Source organism: Nelumbo nucifera, chromosome 1, assembly GCF_055504915.1.
Source record: "Nelumbo nucifera cultivar China Antique chromosome 1, China Antique-T2T, whole genome shotgun sequence".
NCBI lineage: Eukaryota > Viridiplantae > Streptophyta > Magnoliopsida > Proteales > Nelumbonaceae > Nelumbo > Nelumbo nucifera.
This window is the reverse complement of record NC_142649.1, coordinates 72,740,419-72,762,073: the sequence shown is the minus strand read 5'-3', so window position 1 is coordinate 72,762,073 and position 21,655 is coordinate 72,740,419. Positions and strand designations below refer to the sequence as shown.

Sequence of the window (21,655 nt, the reverse complement as noted above, 5' to 3'; positions counted from 1 at the left end):
GTTCACATACATGTAAGAATTCTTATTTAAGTTATTTGGACAAAAAGGCACCATGCAAATTAAGAAGATCTTACAACAAAGAACTGCTATCAGACATCCACAAATGAAAATCGAGTAACCAACATACAATTATTGACATCTCGCAAAGCTACAGCAAAATACATGTCAAGCAGCTGTGGTGCCATGCTCAATGCTTGTTTTAGCCTCTCAGACTGAGGTGTGTTGATTGCAGCTTGCAATGCTGCGGCCATCCCAGGAGAAGTCCATTGGCGTTCCTGAAATACAACATTAGCTAGACCATAAATTACTCATTTCAACTGGCAGTTAAAAGGACGGATGTTATCCTCATTGAATCTAGTATACACTGTAGTGCAAAATGGATCTAGTATCTGATTCAAATCTAAAAGGAAAATACTGGACAAAACTCCTAAGAGGAATAAATCAAACATTAAGCACATGATTGATTGATAAAGAAAATAATGACTTTTATACAGGCAATATTTATCTTATAGAACAAGGGAGATAAATGTGCAATGAATAATACAAAAGATTTATGCACTCACAAAACTGAACTGGGATGTCTGTACAATGCAATAGTATATGGAAATGCTTAAAACAATGGGACCAAACATAAATGCAGGTAGCAACAGTTCACAAGGCCTGAATTGAGAATAAAATAGTCATATCATTTGGTTGGTTCAGAATTGGCCAAATTACATTGGAATATATGGAAAAAAGATGTCCAGAAAATGTTTACAGTAAGGAGCAAGTATGCCTATCAAATCAATCAAGTTCTACAAAAATTAAGGATGTTTCTATAATTTCATGGAACAATCAAGAATCAAGATGCATCTGGCTTCAGAAGGGACTGAAAACAAATATCTCCAAAATATACCATAAATCGTTATTATTTCCAAAATCTCTGTTTGTATCATTGTTTGAAATATAGCATATGCATATGGACAACATGGATGGGATCATACAGCAAGCCCATCGTTCTCATCCTTAAGGAGGTCAAGAAATACAGAATCTGCAACATCTATAGTATTGTTATCATCAGATTCAGAGCCACCCCCTCTGTCTTCAATGGTCGAACCAGTATAAGCTTCATCCATGAGTGCAAGTAGCATCTGCAAAATAACACAAAAGAAAAGCATCATTAATCCAACAGTAAGTATGAAATTTCAACCTTGGATAAATGCTTCAGAAGTTCTAAAGTTAACCTCAGGAGCCGTACTCTTCTGAATTGAGGCTATGCTACTCCCAATTAATGACCCTGAACTCCGTTCCACCTTTTCCAATGCCACTACCAGAACTGGTTATACAAGGAAAATATGTCAAAACAACATATAGCATGAAGTCAAGTAAATCTCATCACTTACCCTAAATTAATAATTAGGCATTTCATTATTTGTAAAAGAGCATCACTTTAACAATCAAAGTGATTCAACTTCATCAGCCTAAGAATAGCTTCATGTGCCTAAGTAATTTCCAAGGTGTGAACACCAATATATCAAGTTATCAACCCCTTGGAAAGAATTTTTTCATCAAACAATCTCAAATAGATAATGATCAATTATCAACATTTAAAACTAAACAGAAATACTAGACAGGAATCAAGTGCCAAGGTATTATTGGAAGCTGGATGACCTGCCTGGAATACTATCAAGTAATATTATTGATCAAATCCATGCCATGCCCATGTCTCTAAATGGGGAAGCAGATAAACCAATCTTGTGGTACTGCAAAGATGGAAAGTTCACTCTCAAATCTGCTACACATTGTATACAATAGCATGCAAAATTGAGAGCTAGAGCAATAGGAAGACAGGAATTGAGTGCTAAGGTATGGAGTGGAGTTTTTTTTATATAAATGAGAAATTTTATTAGGGAAAAGGATAGAAACAGATAACAATTACAAAAGATACTTGGAGAGGCATGAGCTGCAACCTCTCCAACCCATCAAAAACTAAAATAGATTACAACTGTGCCCAATATAACTGTTCCCTAGTTGCCCCTTGCTTGGCTAAGCAATCAGCCATAGCATTAGCAGATCTCCCCACCCATTATATTCTAACATTCAAATTCCTTGTCAAACACTTAAATTTTTTAAGTTCATTCTTGAAATGCCAAACTACTGTCTCTGGATTCTGTAACCACCCCACAACCACCCTGGAGTCTCCTACTACTAGCTGTTCCACTTCTAGCTGTACAGCAAACTCTACCCCTTGAAGGGCAGCAAGCAGTTCTGCCCTAATGGAGGCCCCCTCACCTAATGGGCCTGAATATAACAGAGTTACAGAGCCACTTTCATTCCTTATAACTCCTCCCATCCTGGAATGACGTGGATTGCCCTGACTGCTACCATCAAAATTTAACTTCATAAAACCTTCAGGTGGTGACCCAGCTCATTTGCGCCTTTATCTTTAACGAGGAACTGCTTGCCTGTCCACCAAGGATACAAGTTCACTTATGGTAGATCCAAAGGAACAGGTTACCAACAGCTGTACGGCTACAACCAATTGTGGTAATTCTAGAAGCAGGCTGCTAGCTATGTGATCAGAATGCTCCTGAAAACATCTGTATATCAAATGCTCAAGAATTCAAGAATTGTGGAGGGAGTTGCATACAAAGAAATCTGAATGCAGAAGTAGTGGATGGATACATGCAGATGCTAAAGTGGAGCAGAGGAGAGAACAATCCCAATAAAATAATCTCATACGTTTTGGGCTGATTTGTAATTGGGATGGATTTGTAAAACTAAAAAAGGGTGGTTGGGGAACTTCCTAGCTTTATTGTACACTCGTTATTTTAATTAATGAAATTTTTTTTTGATGAATGAAGATAATTTTTTAATTCAGAAAAAATAAGGCAATAAATGTTCCCTTGAAGCCCCCTGCTTAGCTAACCCATCCGCTAAGGTATTTGCTGATCTTTCCACCCAAAGAGAGGTAACGGTCATGTTTCTTGTAAGCCAGTTGACTTTCCTCAATAAGTCTCTGTGTCGCCACATGGCTGAAGTGAAGGGATGAGAGATCCATCGTATGGACGCCCAAATCTTGAGGAATAAGGGGGCGAATTTCAAAAATTTTTCTCTCCCTTCAACTGAGAATCGCATTCCCTATTTAGAAAATCATATTTTCAATGATCATTCTTGAACCATAAACTGAACCAGATCTGAACCAAAAGGAATAGGAGAGGATTATACCTGATACGGAGAAGTAATATCTCCCAATGGAGGTGTTCACGCCCAAGGAAGGATCCAAAGACTACTCCCACTGAAGATGGCGTAGTGTAGGACGGAGCAGAATCAGCAGTGTTTTTCTCCAAAAACTCTGTCCTTCGCAAAAAACAGCAGGATGGCACGTGAGCACAGCTTCCTATCAATTCTTTCTCAAAGAACTGATGTCAAGATCCAATCTTGACTTCTCCCACAACCGGAGATCGAACTGGCAAACAGGGCGGCAAGAACAAGGAGGCGGCAAGAAAGAATTCTACAGGGTTGCTTAATTCTTTCTTCTGTGATTTCAGCTCTGAAGAGGATCTGATTATGTGTCTTCTAAAGGCTGCCGCCCCCTCCTTCTTTTGTTAACCTAAAAGATCAGCTCTTAATCCAATTAGGAGCTGCTTATCCAAATCATATTTGGATCAGCCCTCTCTTTAGGTGATAAGGATAAACCCTTATATTATCTGCAGATTAGATTAGCTTTTTCCTAATCTCATTAGGAGGTTTCTAGATCTGAATCGCACTCAGATCTGGACTCTCTGAGTGGATAGGGTCAAGACCTATCCTGTCTGCTAATCCATCTCAGAATTCGCCCCATAATTAACTAATTAAATAGCCCAGTTCGAAATGGGCTTTAGGCCCATTAAGCTTATGTGCTCACTTAACCTTCCTAACTGTTGCCTAGTTGGGCTTCCTTGTATGGCATGGGACCCAAGCATTGATCTACACACCAGCCACATGGGTCCGGCCCAGCCTTTTGTTACAAGGCCTGGCCGAATACACTGTTATGGACAGTGCACCCCCTGAAACCCATCAAATGGGCTCTATGGGCCCAACACTTACCCTAAGTGGTCCCTGGGCCAAGCCACCTTATAACACCCAGAGACTGTGGGCAGATGCAAGATTAGCCCATCAGGTATTATCCTCAATGGCCTTACACTTAACCTCTCAGCCCATAATGATCATACACTGCCCGACAAGAGAAGACCTCTCTCTCGGCTGCAAGGAACAGTGTTGCACTCTCTGCTTATATGGATCCCGGGAATTGAAACCTTTTTGCAAACCTTTTAGAAACCATAATATATATACTTTTATATCTTATATAAAATATACTTTGCAAAACAAATCTCAACAATTGAAATCGGCTGCCGGCAGTCTTGGTTTCCATCAGTGAGAGTGCATCCCCGATCATTACCTTTGTCCGACAAAGGGGCTGATCCTGTCACTATGATCACCCACTCAGATGAATTCTCAGACTGTCCCAACATACCCAGGTTTTGACCCCCGCTAAGGATCTCACTGATTGGTACATCAAAGACAGCCCAATCAGACACCCAGTGCAGTATCATAATCGAGTCTAGGGGTCGGGTGTAACATTCCAGTTTTGCCCATTAATCTCCAAGGTCCAGGGCAATACTGGAAATCTAGTCCAGTTCAAAGATTCAATCTATCCTACACTGTATGTGCCTAGGGTCTCACCTTGGCAGTTGAGACAGGCCACCCCAACCGACTTGGTGACACAACAGTGTCAGCCTTATCAGGATAGGTCTCCCCAGACCGACCCACTAGCTGTGAACATTCTAAACTAACAAGAGTCTCATTAAGTGTCTAGTTTAAGGGTATTACACAGAAACATACCAAGGGAACATGAATCAAATATGCACTTTTATTCATTTACAATAAACTCATAAAGTACATCATTCTGATTGAAGCTAAGGGCATATAAAACTGTCTAACATGAAGCTGGGTCTGTCAGCCATCCCACAACAATCTGAGAGTCTCCTTCAACTACCAAGTGCTGAACTCCTAATTGTTCTGCAATCTGAATACCTTGTACCGCCACTAAAATCTCAGCTCCATTAGAGTCTCCTATTCGCACGGGGCCTGAAAACAAGGCCAAGATGTTGTTCTCTGTATCTCTAAGCACCCCTCCTATCCCCGATGGGCCTAGGTTTCCTTGGCTGCTGCCATCAAAGTTCAGCTTACCCATCCTTCGGGCGGAGGGATCCACACTTCAAATTCCCTGTCCTTCCTTGTATGGCTGTTAGCCACCGCTATCCAATTTCTCCAAATATCATCAAAGGAAAAAGTATGAAAGAAGTCCATAGTTCTCGACCAATGAATGGCCCTGGTCAAGATACAATCCTCAACAGCCTGAATGTTTCTTTTCTTTTCCTTGAATATCCTTGAATTCCTTGTGTCCACAATGCGACTGCTCTAATACATCTCCACATCAATCTTCCTTTTTTTGTAGGCCATACAAAAAAAGAAACGATCGAACAGCTGACTTCAGCCTGTGGACAGATTCCACCTAGACCCAAACAAAGAAAAAATCCAACTCCAAATAGCACTAGAAAAGGAACAAGATACAAGTAAGTGGGAACAATCCTCACCACTAGCCCTGCAAAGTACACACCAGTTAGGGGACAAGCACATGAAAGGCCTTTTCTTTTGCAAGAAATCCAAGGTATTAATCTTTCTATAAAACACCTCCCAGCAGAAAATAACAATTTTAGGTGAAACAAGTCTAGACCAAATCTCCTTGGTTGGAAAACACCACTGTCTCAGGGAAGAGCAAAGGGACTTAAAAAAGGAAGCACAAGAGAAGTAACCTTTTGGATGAGGGGACCATAATCTCACATCCACACTAAGAGGGTCCAAAAAGACACTACCAAGAAGAGACAACAGATCTGAAACACTGTTAAGTTCATCATCCCTCAAACCTCTCCGAAAGCCAAAATCCCAACTTAAGGATGAGGGTGAATTAGGAGATGGGAGAAAATGAGAGATAGATTTCTTCTTGTAAAGGGAAATAGAATAAAGAGACGGGAATTGATCCTTAAGAGCAACAATACCCACCAAGTGTCTTCCCAAAATAAAACAGAGTTACCAGAATTGACATCATACCTGACAAAGTTGAGAAATTGAGGGAGGATACTCTAGATTGCTTTCCAAGAAGATGCCAACGTTGCTTGACATGATACGCCCGCATCCCGTCCATTTCCAGTCTTCCATGTATACTATCACTTCATGCCACAACCTCTCCCTTTCTCTAGGCCACCTCCACAGCCATTTTCCTAAGAGGGCTTTATTCTTGAGAGTTAACCTTCCTAACCCTAGTCCACCTTCCTCTTTGCTCCTACAAACTATTTCCCAGTTGATTATATGATCTTTCTTTTTCTCCCCTGGCTCCCAAAGAAAAGTTCTCATTAATCTCTCCAACTTCTTAGCCTCCCTATTAGGAATCCTAAAAATGGATAAAAAATAGACCGGTAGGTTTGCTAGGGTGGCTCTCAATAAAGTCACTCTACCCCCTATAGAGATATAATTTCTTTTCAAAGAAGCTAATATTTTCTCAAACTTTTCCAAAACCGGGGTCCAAAAACTACTCTCTTTTGGGTTAGCCCCTAGAGGGAGACCTAGGTACTGCAAGGGCCAAGAAGAAAACGGGACAACCTAGACAATCTGCCACAGACTGAATAATCCCCTCATTCATATTGACACCTACCACACAACTCTTATCCAGGTTTATCTTCAAATTGGAAACCTTCTCAAAGTGTTGTAACAATGCTCTAAGGTGAAAACTGTAGATGGGTTACCCGGACATTGTTCCTTCCTATCCTCCAACCACTCACTTCCTCTTCCCTATCTGCCTTAGAGATTAATCTACTGAAAACATCTGCAACTAAGGTGAAAAGAAACGGGGAGAGTGGGTCACCTTGTCTAAGGCCTCTACAAGCTGGGAAAAAGTCTTTAACCACCCCATTAACCAAAACTAAATAATGGTAGGAACTAATACAGCCCTTTACACCTCTAGTAAAAAACTCCAATCCACAAGATCATAAGCCTTCTCTAAGTCTAGCTTACACGTAAAACCTTGATTCCCCGACTTTCTTATGTCCTCCACACACTCATTCGCTATTAAGATCTGATCTATTATTTGCCTTCCCTACACAAAAGCACCTTGTGCTTGACTAAAGATGGATCGTAGTACTACTCAAATTCTCATAGACAACACTTTATCCAAGACTTTATAGATGCTTGTCACCAGACTAATCGGCCTATAATCCTTAGGGTCCTTTGCATCTATCTTCTTTGGGATTAGGGCTAAGAAAGTAGCATTAACTCTGGGGCTTACCTTTTTTCTATCTGCAAATTCCTGAAACACCCCAACAAGATCTTCTTTAACCACATCCCAACAATCTTGATAAAAAGCCTATCTAATCTCTTCTTCACTAAAATCCCTTTCTAACCAGTTTACTTTTTCTTCAGATATCCTAGTTCAATTCAAATCTTCCAATGTTGGCCTATTATTCTGTGGTTTCCTATAGATTGATTTGAAATGATCCATAAACAACCTTGCTATCTCATCTTGATTTGTTACTTCCTCCCCATTCACCTTTAACTTAGCCATGAAATTTTTTCTTCTCCTCCCATTAGCCAACGCATGGAAAAATTTTGTGTTCCCATCCCCTTCCTTAATCCATTTGTGTCTTGACTTTTGCCTCCAAGAAATTTCCTCTCTCAGAAGGACCTCTTCCAAATCCTTCTTTAAGTTTCTTCTCATAACCCTTTCTTGCTCACTCATCATCCTTTGGGCTTCTTTGGAATCTAATTCCTCGATCCTAGACATCAAATTAATTTTTTGCCCCTCTATTCTTCCAAATTGTTCCTCATTCCACTCCTTGACTTTGGATCTCAACCTTTTCAACTTTTTGTGGAATCTCACTCCCTCCCACTTCACCCCTCTTAAATCATCTCTCCATCACTCCCCAATCAGGTGCACAAAATCCAAGTGAGTTAACCACATATTCTCAAATCTAAATGGACGTGGACCAGAGGCTATTGTTTCAGGACTTAACTAGATAGGGCAGTTGATCAGAAGTGACTCTGGGTAAGGCTCTAGCCATCAGGTTCCTCCAATGACTCTCCCATTCTTCATTAAAGAGGAATCTATCTAATTTCAAACAAGGGGGGTTTTCTTGGAAATTAGACCAAGTAAAATTGGTTTGTATGAGAGGTAAATCCTTTAGACCACAATTACTAATAAATTCATTAAACTTTCTCAAGCTGGTTGCAACTGTTCTTTGGGGGTTGTTAGATTCATTACAAAACCTAATAACATTGAAATCCCTCCCCAAGACACCAAGGACCCTCCCATAAGCCTCGTATTCCATACAATTCTTCCCACATCTCATTCCTCTCTCTATAAGTGTTTGGCCCATAGACATTGGTTAGAACCCACGTAAATCCATCCCCCACATTCCTGATCTTTAAAGACATAGAGAATCTCCCTATTAGCTCCTCCATTGATTCTACAGCACCCTCCCTCAATAATGTCACTAGACCTCCAGAGGCTCCCCAAGAAGGGGCCAAGGTCCAACAAACTCCTCTTGATCTCCATACACTTTTGACCCACCTTTTATCCATTTCTACCAGCCTGGTTTCCTATATCAACACTATGTCCGGTTTCTCTCTTCTTAGTAAGTCTTTAATAGCCCTTCTCTTTCTTTCACTTCCCAATCCTCTCACATTCCAGCTGATGATTTTCATTGAACACTTCTTTCAAAAAATCCCTTCCCAAAAGACTCCACCTTACAGCAGAATCCTTCTTCTTTCCCCTCTCCCACTAAATTCTTTCCTGTTGCTAATAAAAAAGAAAAAGAAAGTGTTCAACAATGAGGAACCGGGACATATTACAAGTAACACAAACTAAGAAGGAGATGTATGAGGAAAGCAACAGACAAAATGATAATCAGAGATCACAAGGGTAAAGTCATTGTAGTTCAAGCACAACATATTGGATCATGTTTGGTATATGTGTCAGAAGGATGGACAGCCATGGTTGGAGTGCAACTTGCTATGGATCTAAAGATTCAGAGATTACACCTTCAAGGAAACTCAAAAAGTCCCAATTGAAGCCATCAACAAAGAAAAGGCACAAGATAGAAGATTGGATGAAATGGTGAAAAAGTTTGTAGAGAAACTGATGTGGGCCCGACAGCTGTGGAGCCACTCTGTCCGTAGGGTAGAATGTATCTAGTCTATTTGTTATGTTATTCTGTTATTCTAGTTCTGTTATTTACTTTTCAGTTTTTTTTATATTGTTAAGTGTTATGATGTAAACACCAAGGGCAGATATGTCCTTTCATGTAACTAGCATAACATATAAATATTAAATTGAAGTGACGGCAGCAGATCATTGAGAATCTGTCCTTTTTTCAAACCTGTGTTCTACTGCTCTCTCACTACTCTTTCTTCTTCTTCTTCACTTTCTCTTCTATTCGAACCTAAATTTTCTTAGTGTCCAAGACTGATAACAGTCTTGAACACCTTCATGGTATCAGAGCCTATCTAGGGCTTCTCATGTGTGTCTAGTCCAGCCGACCACATGAGGACTAGCTAGGGCTGGAAGCTTATGAAGAAATATTCGGTGGCTGAATCTTGGAGATTACCAAGAGAGGTTCGCAGCAGTTGAAGACTTGCCACGGCTTGCAGAGAATTGGTAATCAGGAAGAAGCAGCGAAGGTTATAGGGTTTAGGTAACCCTGGAAGGCAGTAAACCGAAATCCATAAGTTTTTTTTATTAAGTTTCAGAGACTGCAATCAGTCGAGATAGGTTGGACCTATCTAGAAGGAGAGGCCGAACTGTTTTAAGTTTGTTTCTAGGGTTTGACTGTTGGGCCGAACCCCCCCCCCCCTCTCAGAGATGATTAGTTTTTAGGGTTTCATATTGCCCTACGACAAGTCCCACTTGTGCAGACTGCTTGGAGAGTGCAGCTGAGCACTTATTTCAGACCTACAGTTAAAACCCTAATTTTGCTCTCGCAGAAGTGGGCCCCACAGTAGTGATTTCAGAAAATAGCATCTCAGAGTGACAGGCTGCCTGGCACTGTGCATGCCGATCGATTTCAGATCAGATTTGAGTTGATTTCTTGCATATACTGTGATAGGCGATTGAATTCAGATCAGATTTGGGTTGGTTTCAAATCAGATTTGTGTTGGTTTCAGATCAGATTTCAGACCTGCTTGTTTTATTCTGTTTTCTGGTATAGTGGCTCTAACAGTTTGTAGCCACTGATTCTAGCAAGGGCGGCTGAACCACTCTAGGGTTTTATCTTTCTATTCTCTAGGGTTTGTCTTAACTCTACGCAAACCCTAGTACAGGACTGAACCTTGTGATCTAATACTGCAGCAAACCCTAATAGTTATCTCCTTAACATTGATCAGTTTTAGGGTTTCATATTAACCCTAATACAAGCCTTATCTGTACGGTACTATCTGAAGTGTACGGCTGAGAATTCACTTTAAGGACTGATTAAAACCCTAATTTTGCCAAGCATATCAGACCTACTTCTAAGCTGTTTTCAGAGCTTTTTGGGGTTTTCGAACCCTCTTAAGGGGTTAGAGCTCTACGGACAGCTTCTGTTGTGGTTGCTAGTTGATTTCAGATCAGAATTATCCCAGTTTTGTGCACATACACTGTGAATACAGATCAGGCCTATACTGTTTTTGATTGTGATTGGTAGTCCAAGTGCTGTTTTAAGACTTGACCGAGATGGAGTTTAAAAATCAGGCAGAAGGCAGCTTTGGGAACATCAGTTATGGTAGTGTTTCTGAGATGCGTGGTCAGATTACAACCGTAAATTCAGGTACTCTAGCTTCAGCCTACCATGCCTCAGCTCCAGGTACTACTGAAACTTGTTGGGTAATAGATTCAGGTGCATCCGACCACATGACTAGCTTACCTTCACTATTTACCACTTACCATTTATCATCTGGTAGGGATAAAGTATCTATTGCTGATGGCTCCCTGGTTCCTATTTCTGGGAAGGGGGACATTAAGTTATCAGATACGATCTCCTTGTCTTCTGTCTTACATGTTCCTAAGCTTGATAGTAACCTCCTTTCAGTCAGTAGTATTACCAAACACATGAACTGCTCAGTAACCTTCTTTCCTGACCGGTGTGTTTTTCAGGACTTTGAGACGAAGAAGGTGATTGGGACTGGCCATGAGACGAATGGGATCTATTTTCTCGGGGAGAGTTCTCGTCGGGAAGAGTCCGTGGGTAAGAGGTCACTTGTTTCCCAGAGTGTGAGCTCGGTTATGCTTTGGTATAACCGATTGGGTCATTTGTCTTTTCGGTCCTTAAAGAGTCTATTTCCTAATTTGTTTAAGTCTGTTGAGTTGTCCCAGTTGCAATGTGAAAGCTGTGAGTTTGCTAAACATTGTAGAAACTCTTATTCATTGAGTAATAAAAGGAGTAATCGTCCTTTTGATCTTGTGCATACGGATGTTTGGGGGCCATATCACATTCCTTCTATGGGTGGGTACAGATATTTTTTGTTATTTGTTGATGACCATATCCGGTTTTCTTGGGTTTATCTTATGCGTTCACGAGATGAGTTTCCCGTCCTAACCCAAAACTTTCACCAAATGATCCTGACCCAATTTGATGCCAAGATCAAAGTTCTTAGATCTGATAATGCAAAGGAATACTTTGCTAAGCCATTGGCATCTTACCTTCTTAATCATGGGGTTATCCATCAGAGCTCTTGCCCTCATACACCTCAGCAGAATGGGGTTGCCGAAAGGAAGAATAGGCACATCTTGGAGGTGGCTAGAAGTCTTATGTTTACCTCCAATGTCCCTATTCGCTTCTGAGGTGATGCTATCCTCACGGCGGTATATCTTATTAATCGGATTCCGTCCTGGGTTCTTGATTTGAGATCTCATTTTTCCCTTCTATACCCACATGAGGAGTTGTTTTCTATTCCCCTTAAAACATTCGGTTGTACCTGCTTTGTTCAGCTTCTCAGACCCCATCACTCCAAGTTTGAACCCAAGGCCTCCAAATGCATTTTCCTTGGTTATGCACAAACTCAAAAGGGGTATTGCTGCTATGATCCTGTCTCAGGGAGGAAGTTCGTCTCCATGGATGTCACTTTCTTTGAGGAGACACCCTATTATCCTTGGGTTTCTCCTCAGGGGGAGAGTAGTGAGAGTAGGGGTTTAAGTCCTTGTCCTCAGGGGGAGAGCAGTGAGAGCGGGGCAGTTCCTTTACCTATTCCATTGGGTGATGGGAGCTGCAATGGTGAGGGCGGCCAGAGGGAACAGAAGTTGAGGGGGAGCTGCAATGGTGAGGGTGGTCAGAGGGGTCAGGAGTTGAGGGTCTATCACAGGCGGTACAGGTAGGTTGATCCCGATCATCAGCAGTCCAGGCCAGCTCCAATCTCATCTACGGCTCCAGGTCCAGGCATTACAGTCCCAGGACCCACAGAGACTTCCTCTATTGTTGCCATTTCACCTCCTACAGATGACCTTGATCTTCCGATTGTAGTCCGTAAAGGGAAACGACACTGTACCACATCTACAGCCCACTGTATTTCCCACTTTTTATCCTATGGTCGCCTATCTCGTACCTACAGGTCTTACCTTAGTTCCATTTCCAATGTCCCTATTCCAAGAACAGTGCAAGAGGCCCTATCCGTCCCGGAATGGAAAGATGCAATGCAGGTTGAGATGGATGCTCTGTTGAAAAATAACACCTGGGAGGTAGTTGATCTGCCCAAAGGAAAGAAACCAGTTGGATGCAGATGGGTATTTATTGTGAAGCATAATGCAGATGGATCCATTGAGAGGTATAAAGCTCGATTAGTTGCAAGAGGGTTTACACGGACTTGTGGCATAGATTATTTGGAGACCTTTGCCCCAGTAGCCAAGATGACCACCATTCGAGTCCTATTATCCCTTGCAGCAAGTCACACTTGGCCTTTATACCAAATGGATGTGAAAAATGCTTTTTTGAATGGAGATCTGTAGGAAGAGGTTTACATGCATTTGCCTCCTGGATTCTATGATGCAAAAATAGGTAAGAAGGTTTGTTGGCTCAACAAGGCTTTGTATGGTTTGAAACAGTCACCTAGGGCTTGGTTCGATAGGTTCAGACTAGCCCTTGTGAAGTTTGGTTATGTACAGGCCCAGTCAGATCATACTCTATTCATCAAGAGGGTGGAATCCTCCTTGACACTACTGGCAGTATATGTTGATGATATTGTGGTTACAGGGAATGATAGCCATGAGATTGAGACACTTAAACAACTCCTTCATCAAGAATTTGAGGTGAAAGACCTTGGTGTACTCCGGTATTTCTTGGGTATTGAGGTTGCTAGATCCAAACAGGGGATTTTTATCTCTCAGAGGAAATATGTCCTAGATCTGTTGGCAGAAACTGGAAAGTTAGGTGTCAAGCCTGCAGATACCCCAATTGAACAGAACCACAGGATTAGTGCAGAGAGTGGGGAGCTTCTTGAAGACAAGGTTATGTTCCAGCGATTAGTAGGAAAGCTCCTATATCTCTGCCTCACTCAGCCGGATATTACTTATGCTGTTAGTGTTATCAACCAATACATGCATTCTCCTAGAACCACACATCTTCTTGCGGCAGAAAGAATTTTAGCCTACTTGAAGAGATTACTGGGTAGGGGTATACTGTTCAAGAACAATAACCACATGAAGGTGGAGGTCTATACAGATGCCGATTGGGCTGGGAGTGTTGATGACAGACGGTCTACCTCAGGATATTGTGCCCTTGTGGGAGGAAACATTGTCTCCTGGAGAAGTAAGAAACAAATTGTTGTCTCCCGGTCTAGTGCTGAAGCAGAATACAGGTTCATGGCTAACGGAGTGGCTGAAATCCTATGGCTAAGATCTCTACTTGAGGAGTTGGGTATTGAGTATGAGAAGCCTTTGATGTTGTATTGTGATAATCAAGTAGCCATTAATATAGCACATAATCCAGTTCAGCATGACAGAACCAAACACATTGAAGTTGACCGACATTTTGTACGAGAGGGTCTCATCTTAAGAAATATGCCTCCCTTACATCGCATCCAGTATGCAACTAGCAGATATCCTCACTAAAGATGTATCAAGAAAGAAGCTAGAAGCGGATCTCTCCAAGTTGGGAATGATAAACATTTACTCCCAACTTGAGGGGGAATGTAGAGAAACTGATGTGAGCCCCACAGCTGTGGAGCCACTCTGTCCGTAGGGTAGAATGTATCTAGTCTATTTGTTATGTTATTCTGTTATTCTAGTTCTGTTATTTACTTTTCATTTTTTTTTATATTGTTAAGTGTTATGATGTAAACACCAAGGGCAGATATGTCCTTTCATGTAACTAGCATAACATATAAATATTAAATTGAAGTGGCGGCGGCAGATCATTGAGAATCTGTCCTTCCTTTTTCAAACCTGTGTTCTACTGCTCTCTCACTACTCTTTCTTCTTCTTCTTCTTCACCTTCTCTTCTGTTCGAACCTAAATTTTCTTAGTGTCCAAGACTGATCGCAGTCTTGAACACCTTCAAAGTTAAATACATTAATGACACGGTTTGAAGAAATTAAGGTTACATACATATGGCAGATCAACTGTCTAAAATGGGGCATAAATTTCGAAGACCAAAGAAATGGATTGGGAGACCCTAATTGAAATTTGAGAAATTCTGGCAAAAGAGGCACGAGGAAAAGAGATTTCCTAGAGGATCCTCATGCCTTTTCTTTGTAAATATCTGGGTAAAAAAAAAGAAAAAGAAAAACTGAACCAAACATCTACAACTGGAGCCAGCAACTCATAATTCAAAAAGTTCACCCATCCAGTCCATCTAACCTTTGGGGAGATGAGGGGTATTTTTACCAGTACAAACATCAGTGGAATTTATTAATAATCAAAAAAATGTTGTATAATATAATATCACAGGGCATAAGGTAGTAAGATACAGACCAAGAGAACATAAATAAAGAATCCCGGGCTTATCCCTTAGCACCCCACAAATGACCTATAGCCAACATAGGAAAGGTTGGCTCCAATACATAATTAACTAGTGAATGACCCCATACTCAGTACAGAGAAAAATGTGTCATTCGTATTTTTATTGAGACCTATCTAAGCAGTAACTTTGAAAACATTTAGGTTGAGTTTTCCTTTTGACTTAGGAAACTAATTTAGTTTTGATTATAATTAAATAACCTACTTTATCTAAATGATTGGGAACTGGATGAAATGAAGGAACTTTTGCAGACTATTCAGCAGGTCTCTCCTCAGGTGGGCCAAGCAGATTGTAGGAGGTGAAGATGGGAAAGAAGTGGTGTATATTCTATTAAATCCTTTTATTCCAGGTTGATCCAAGGTAATGAGGGGCCAGTAACGTGGAAATCTGCTACCCGATCCAAAGCAAAATTCTTTGTATGGTCTGCAGCCTTAGAGAAGTGTCTCACTCGGGATAATCAGCTTAGCAGGGGTAGAGTGTGCCTTTTGTTCTTGGGAGGTAGAATCTGCTAATCTTCAAGGCTTTGGACTTTAGTTCTTGCAACCTTTGGGTGGGTAGGATGTTTTCCTCTCTCCATTTTATCCTTTCTAAGGTGCTGGCATTCAAGAGGGATGAGCAAGAGGGTGAAGGTACTGTGGAGATTAATCCTGCTGGTGGTGTTTTTCTGTGTTTGGCAGGAAAGAAATGCTCAGGCATTTGATAATAGAGTATCAAATCATCAAGAGGTGCTAACAAAAGGAAAGTTATGCTCCTGGATTTGTGTACACAGGCATTTCAAAGGAGTGGATTATAATAACTTTATTGACAGGGAATACTTTGCTTTTCAATGTTAATTCTTTCTTAACAGAAACATTTAACAGATCCCGGGGTGTACACGAGTATAGTTGTATCTTCTTTTATTGTTTATATTTAATACAATACCTTACCTCCCTCACCCCAAAAAAAAAAAAAGAAAAAACTACTTTATCTAGAGGAATGGGATGGACCTACACCAATGCAACAACGATAGAGTGGGGCCCACTTTTTAAGTTGAAGATAGAATTTGATTTGTTATTAAAGGATGAGTTAACTTTTTAAGTTGAAGAAGGAAACAACACAATTTGAAAGATAGAGTGGGGCCCACTTCACTCTGCATATATTTTATTTTTGAATTAAAATTTATTTTTCATTTTCTGAGCGAGAGACTAGCCATATGTTTGAAGGAAATTCCCTCCTATCTGAAGGATTTGGTTAGCTTAGTCAAATAATTGATTAGTGATGCGATTCAAAGTTATGAAGTCCCGAAATACATAACTAAGGGGCAATCACGAGATGGTGATCCACATTGAATATTGACAATGAGGGTGGGTTTGTGAGTCAGAAGAACATAACCCAATATATGTCAACCAAGTCCACTAATCCCTTTTCTGGGGACTAAAAAATGAATGATTTAGGTCAAAACAACCAAATAGATAATTAGCTCATATATATAGGGAAAAATAAAGAAAAGAAAGAGAATCAGTACCAAAATACAAATAGAAAATGATAGTGAAGCATTGATAAGAGATAGAGAGGGGGGAAGACACATATGGGCCACAGCCAGAAAAGCAAGGGCAAAGGTTCCATAGATGTTCAGCAGATCATGGCATCATTTAAGGAAATATGGAAATAAATAATTACATGGAGAAGAAAATTAATCAAAGGAAACTCACTTGGCAAGTCAATTATTGATGGAAAAAGTGGAAGAAATGATCCAGGAGACATCATTCCTGGAAAAACCTTCATAAATGGTTTTTCCAATCTGCACGGATAAAAGGAAATAAGAAATGAATCAGAATCAGTTTTGGCCCTTGAAGAATTCCATTAGAGAGTTTACATAAGACATACATAAGACATACATATTGATGAATAACAAGACTAAAAGCATTTTATTAAGTAATAAACAGTGGAATACTAGTACAGAAAGCTTAAAAGTACAATGACTCAAAAACAATCATCAGGTAACTGACCCCCCCCCCACTGCAATTTATCACAATAATCATGAAATTATAAAGGTCTGACATCAGGATAAAAATCACACCGTGATAAGCTATAATGGATTCAAGAAAGCATCAGAAAATATCAAGAGAAGGAATTTTTTTTTTTTTTACAAGATGAAGTGTCCTGGAAGGCTACATCCTGGTAGGGCTGTTCAGAAAATGTTATAAACCAACAAACCAAACCGACTTGACCTGAGATGGTTGGTTTTCAAGAAAAATCAGTTGGTCTCGGTTTGAAAAATGCAAAACCCAATTCTTCAGTTTGGTTGAAGTTTATTATGTTGTAAACCAAAATCAAACCGTAGTTTAAATACATCAAATATTGGTGGGATATAACGGCAGTTCATTTCACAATATTACACTGGCTTCCACTGGGTCTTACTGTCAGCTAACAATAAATAAGTTGACAAAGCTTCCCAATCAATCCCCTTTATGCGTTGGCAATTTGGCATGGGTTTCCCAATGCCAATTATGATAGTGGGTCCCACCAAACCTTTATGTTATAACAAATGAACTTTGACAGTTTGACTAATAAAACTGTCCCATCTCCCTAAGCATGCCATAATCACATTGAGTCCCACTGGCTATTAAGCTGACACAGTGGCAGTATTGATCGCTGAATCTCCATTTTGTTTAACCAATTAAACTGACTGAACCGAGAAAAAACATTCAAAAATGATTTTGCGGTTTTACAAACTTCTCAGTCGATTTTGGTTGGTTAAATAGATAACCCGATAGGGTCAGTTCGGTTGGTCCAAGTACATGAAACTGAACCAAACCAACCTGTGTACAGCCCTACATCCTGGATCCAATAAATCCATAATCTCCTTTGATAATTATTCAACAGTAACCCATATGAATTGCCATCTATTGTTGAAATACTATTTTTGAATTGTTTCAAGGCATAGCTTGTAACCAATTGAGTTTGATTGCATGTTTTTGAGACCCAAACAAGATTTCTGTGCAAAAATAAATAAATAAATAACAGAATGGTAGGATCTTCCAAAACAAGTATCAGTCTAAAGAATCAATAATTAGCTAGATTGAAATCAGAATTATCAAGGGAGGAATTCTCATGCTTCTCTAAAGATGATATTCTCAGAAGATGGTCTGTGGTGGCAACTATGTCAGGTCACTAGAAGTAGAGGTAGAAGTGACATAGTTAGGAATTTCCCTCAAGGAAGAATAAAAATGAATTTTGATGGCTGCACCTGGTGATTCAGGTATAGGTAGCACCTTTAGAATACAATATTGGAGATGTTTTATTGGTATCCTTGGACCAATTGGAACTGTAAACTCTAAGAGCAGAACAAGTTGCACTTCAGGGACTTGAGATGGCTAATTCAGTAGGTTTCAGAGCTTGATTGTTGAAAGGGACTCCAGGACCACAATCTGCTGGCTGAAATGGGAAAGACCAGGACAAGCAAGGCAATTGGCTCATACAGTACAGACAAAACACTCATGGATTCTCTTCAGCAACTTCCTTGTTGACTCATTAGCCCAAGAGGGTGTTACTAGACAAATTACGAATTTACAATGTGTCAAGAAAATGTTTATGCTTTTGACCCTGTGGAGCTCTTTTGGGAGTGGAGGGAGCAGTGATGGGCTGGATCGAAGTAATACATGAATGTATTATAAAAATTATTTTTTTTCTAAATCTGTACTATATATTCTGAGAACATCAATAAAAATACCAGTTGACCAATAAAATCTAAACGACAGAAACCCCATTAGCAGTGGTGGAGAAAAGAGTCTTCTCAATTTGAGGAACCAGATGAGGTATTAATGGTGCATACAATATGCTACACAAAATCCAATTGCTCATGATTGCATGATAATGCAAACAATCAATGGATAAAGAACGCATGAAGTGACCACAATCAGGTTATGATATTATATATAATAATGAATAAGAACCAACAAAGAAGAAGCTACCTCTTTCCATTCCATGCTATCAGCTTTAGCAACAGTGGAAAGAACTGTAAATAAATGATGGAAGTTCAGGAAAGGACCAACATGCATAAAGCTTATCAAAAAAAATTAAGAGTGATACAGAATTAGAAAAATAAATGCTTTTTGTCTTACTCTATCAAGCAGTTTTAATCAATTATTTGATTAGAGGATATGCAACTCCAACACAAAACCATGGTGACCGATAGGAAACATATTTAGGCCCCGTTTGGTTCGCAGGAATAGGGATCTGGAATCGGAATCGGAATCGGAATGGGCTATTCCGATTCCAACTGTTTGGTTGGGCAGAATTGGAATCCCATTCCCATTTCTGCTGGAATTGCATTCCCCCATTTGAGGGAATGACCATTCCCTGCCCCTCCATTGGGAATGAAATCTCATTCCTGCTGATTTCAATTCCCATCCAAACAAACTATGGGAATGGACCATTCTGATTCTGATTCCAAAGGATTTCGATTCTGATTCCGGCTGTGAACCAAACGGACCCTTAATCTAGAATCCTCAGTTACAATCTCCTCATCCATATTTATATACAGATGTTAAATACGATTTCTCATCATGCTTTCAACATCCACAGAGATAGGATAAGTCACACATATACATACTGGTTACTGCATAAGTGCATGGACAGATATGGTATACAACTTTCCTTTCCCCATTGTATCATCAACTATTCTCCTAACTTCTCACGACGTACATGTTAGAATAAGGCTTTTTTCAGTTCAGTTGAAACTCTTGTTTGGCACTAAAATATTCCCTTGCATTCATGCAAAATAACCATACCTGCGGGAGCAAGGTCGGAAAAGAATTTAGGAGTTTTCTCTTGTTCATATTTAGAAAACCAAGGGTTGCTTCAGCAACAGTAGGATCTGCAAACTCACTGTGACAACATACGGAAAAGGTCAGCAATTACTTATCATCAGCTTTAAATTATTAAAAGAACATTAGCATTGTGAGCATTATTATATCTCAATTCCCTAAATTTCCAAGTTCTTATCTCAAGGGGAAAAAAGACAGTCAGAAGATAGGTGACAAAATGAAGCAGAAACCAAGCAAAACAAGCTAATGCTAACGAGGGGAGAGGACAGTTTAGACTAATACATCTCATATAATGCACAATTTGGTTGAGTTTTATCTTTCTAAACTCCATTTTCTTTATACATTGCTTGGTGTAATGGTAAAATCGGGGACTGACAAGCACACAGTATGCATGTTCAAGTCTGGGGGCGGCCATTTTGTGCCCCCCCCCCCAAAAAAAAAAAAGCCAAAGGTTAGGTATGTATCAAGTCCACCCCTCCTAAGACCCCAGATAGCTACCTAGGACCTGAATTGGGTAATGGCTTTTATTCTTGTTTTGATTAAGAAAAATAACATTTTGAGTCTAAATTATTTCTCCTCTTATTAAATTTAGAGATGCAGATCTTTTAAAAAAAATGAACAAACTAAAATTTATCCAGTGCAAATGTCATGAATATTGGCATGTAATTAGCCGTCACAAAAAATAACGAACTTATGGTGTTGAGATGCAGAGGATAATATTTAGCTATTATCATGATATGCCATTGACAATTGGCACAGCTAAGTTAGCATGTATTTAAGTATCCTCTCAGGCTCTCATCTGTGCAGGATATAATCAGTTCCCCTTAACTAGGGAAGCAACATGGGCTGGGTTAGCTTCAACCCAACCCAAAACAGTCAGGTTGGGTTGGGTTGGTTTGAAGATCAGGTTAGGGTCGAAAAATATGAATCTGACTTTAACTTTGGGTTGGTTTAGGGTTGAGGCCTCCATGAATATATGTAAATGTGTAAAGCGCTATAGCTCTGTCCTTGTACATATAATAATGACAAAACCAGTAAACCCTGATCCGTTAATCTTAAGCATAAGAACATTTCAGCAAAACTAAGGGAAGAAACTGGGCCAACCCAATCCCAACCCAACCCAAAAAAGTCAGGTTGGGTTAGTTTTGGGGGTTCAACAACTTGGGATGCGTTAGAGTTGACCTCGACCTGACCTAACTCAGCCCAACTTGCACCCCTACCCTCAATCTGTGTCCAATAAACCTTTCCCCTGACACCAAAATAAACCTAGCACACGAGACAACGGATGGTTAAATAGCTTCTTAAGCAGCTAACTTCAGGTATGAAGGATAAGACAACCATAGGAACTAGAGGGAGGAAAATGTCGATGCCTCACAAAGAATTAAGTCTATTAAAAGTCAGAAGTTGATACAAGTTAGAAGTTTTGTGAAAGGCAGCCTTTGAGGAGCTGATCTTACAAGAATCACATGAACTTTATGATGTATAAAATAAAGGGTAGGATAAGATTGTTCTGCAAAGTAGCTGATAGGTCACTTTTAGATGAGACAAAATCTATTGTTGAAAATTCATCAGAACTCAGAAGTATATGTTGAGGGAAGCAGAACTCAAAGTAAAAGTTGAGGGAAGCAGGACAGAAAATGATACTGAAATTTTGGAGCATCCAGACGCTGGTGGAAATTCTCAAATTGAGGGGTGGCTTATCTCAGCTTGCACTATTGATGATAGAGAGATTATTCCATAATTGGGGCATAGGACCATCATAAGTCCAAGTAGAGAACAATGCCTATTGAT

The 21,655-nt window shown here is 40.0% G+C and overlaps 1 protein-coding gene across 6 annotated transcripts in view; it reads right to left on the bottom strand.

Annotated features, from left to right (window-relative positions):
• LOC104604865 (AP-5 complex subunit zeta-1) overlaps nucleotides 1–21,655 on the bottom strand; it is an 86,358-nt gene that overhangs the window by 56,780 nt on the left and 7,923 nt on the right. For 5 of the 6 annotated variants that reach the window (XR_016085642.1, XM_010269431.3, XM_088903654.1 and 2 more), the window contains 6 exons: nucleotides 19,829–19,925; nucleotides 19,010–19,053; nucleotides 16,748–16,836; nucleotides 1,224–1,315; nucleotides 984–1,130; nucleotides 128–275 (listed from right to left, as the gene is read on the bottom strand). Coding sequence is in view for 5 of the 6 variants with exons in the window: in XM_010269431.3 (XP_010267733.1) it covers nucleotides 128–275; nucleotides 984–1,130; nucleotides 1,224–1,315; nucleotides 16,748–16,836; nucleotides 19,010–19,053; nucleotides 19,829–19,925 (617 nt within the window). In the remaining variant the exon portion in view is untranslated. The remainder of the gene's footprint in view (nucleotides 1–127; nucleotides 276–983; nucleotides 1,131–1,223; nucleotides 1,316–16,747; nucleotides 16,837–19,009; nucleotides 19,054–19,828; nucleotides 19,926–21,655) is intronic. The other variant, XM_088903677.1, reaches the window with a different exon arrangement.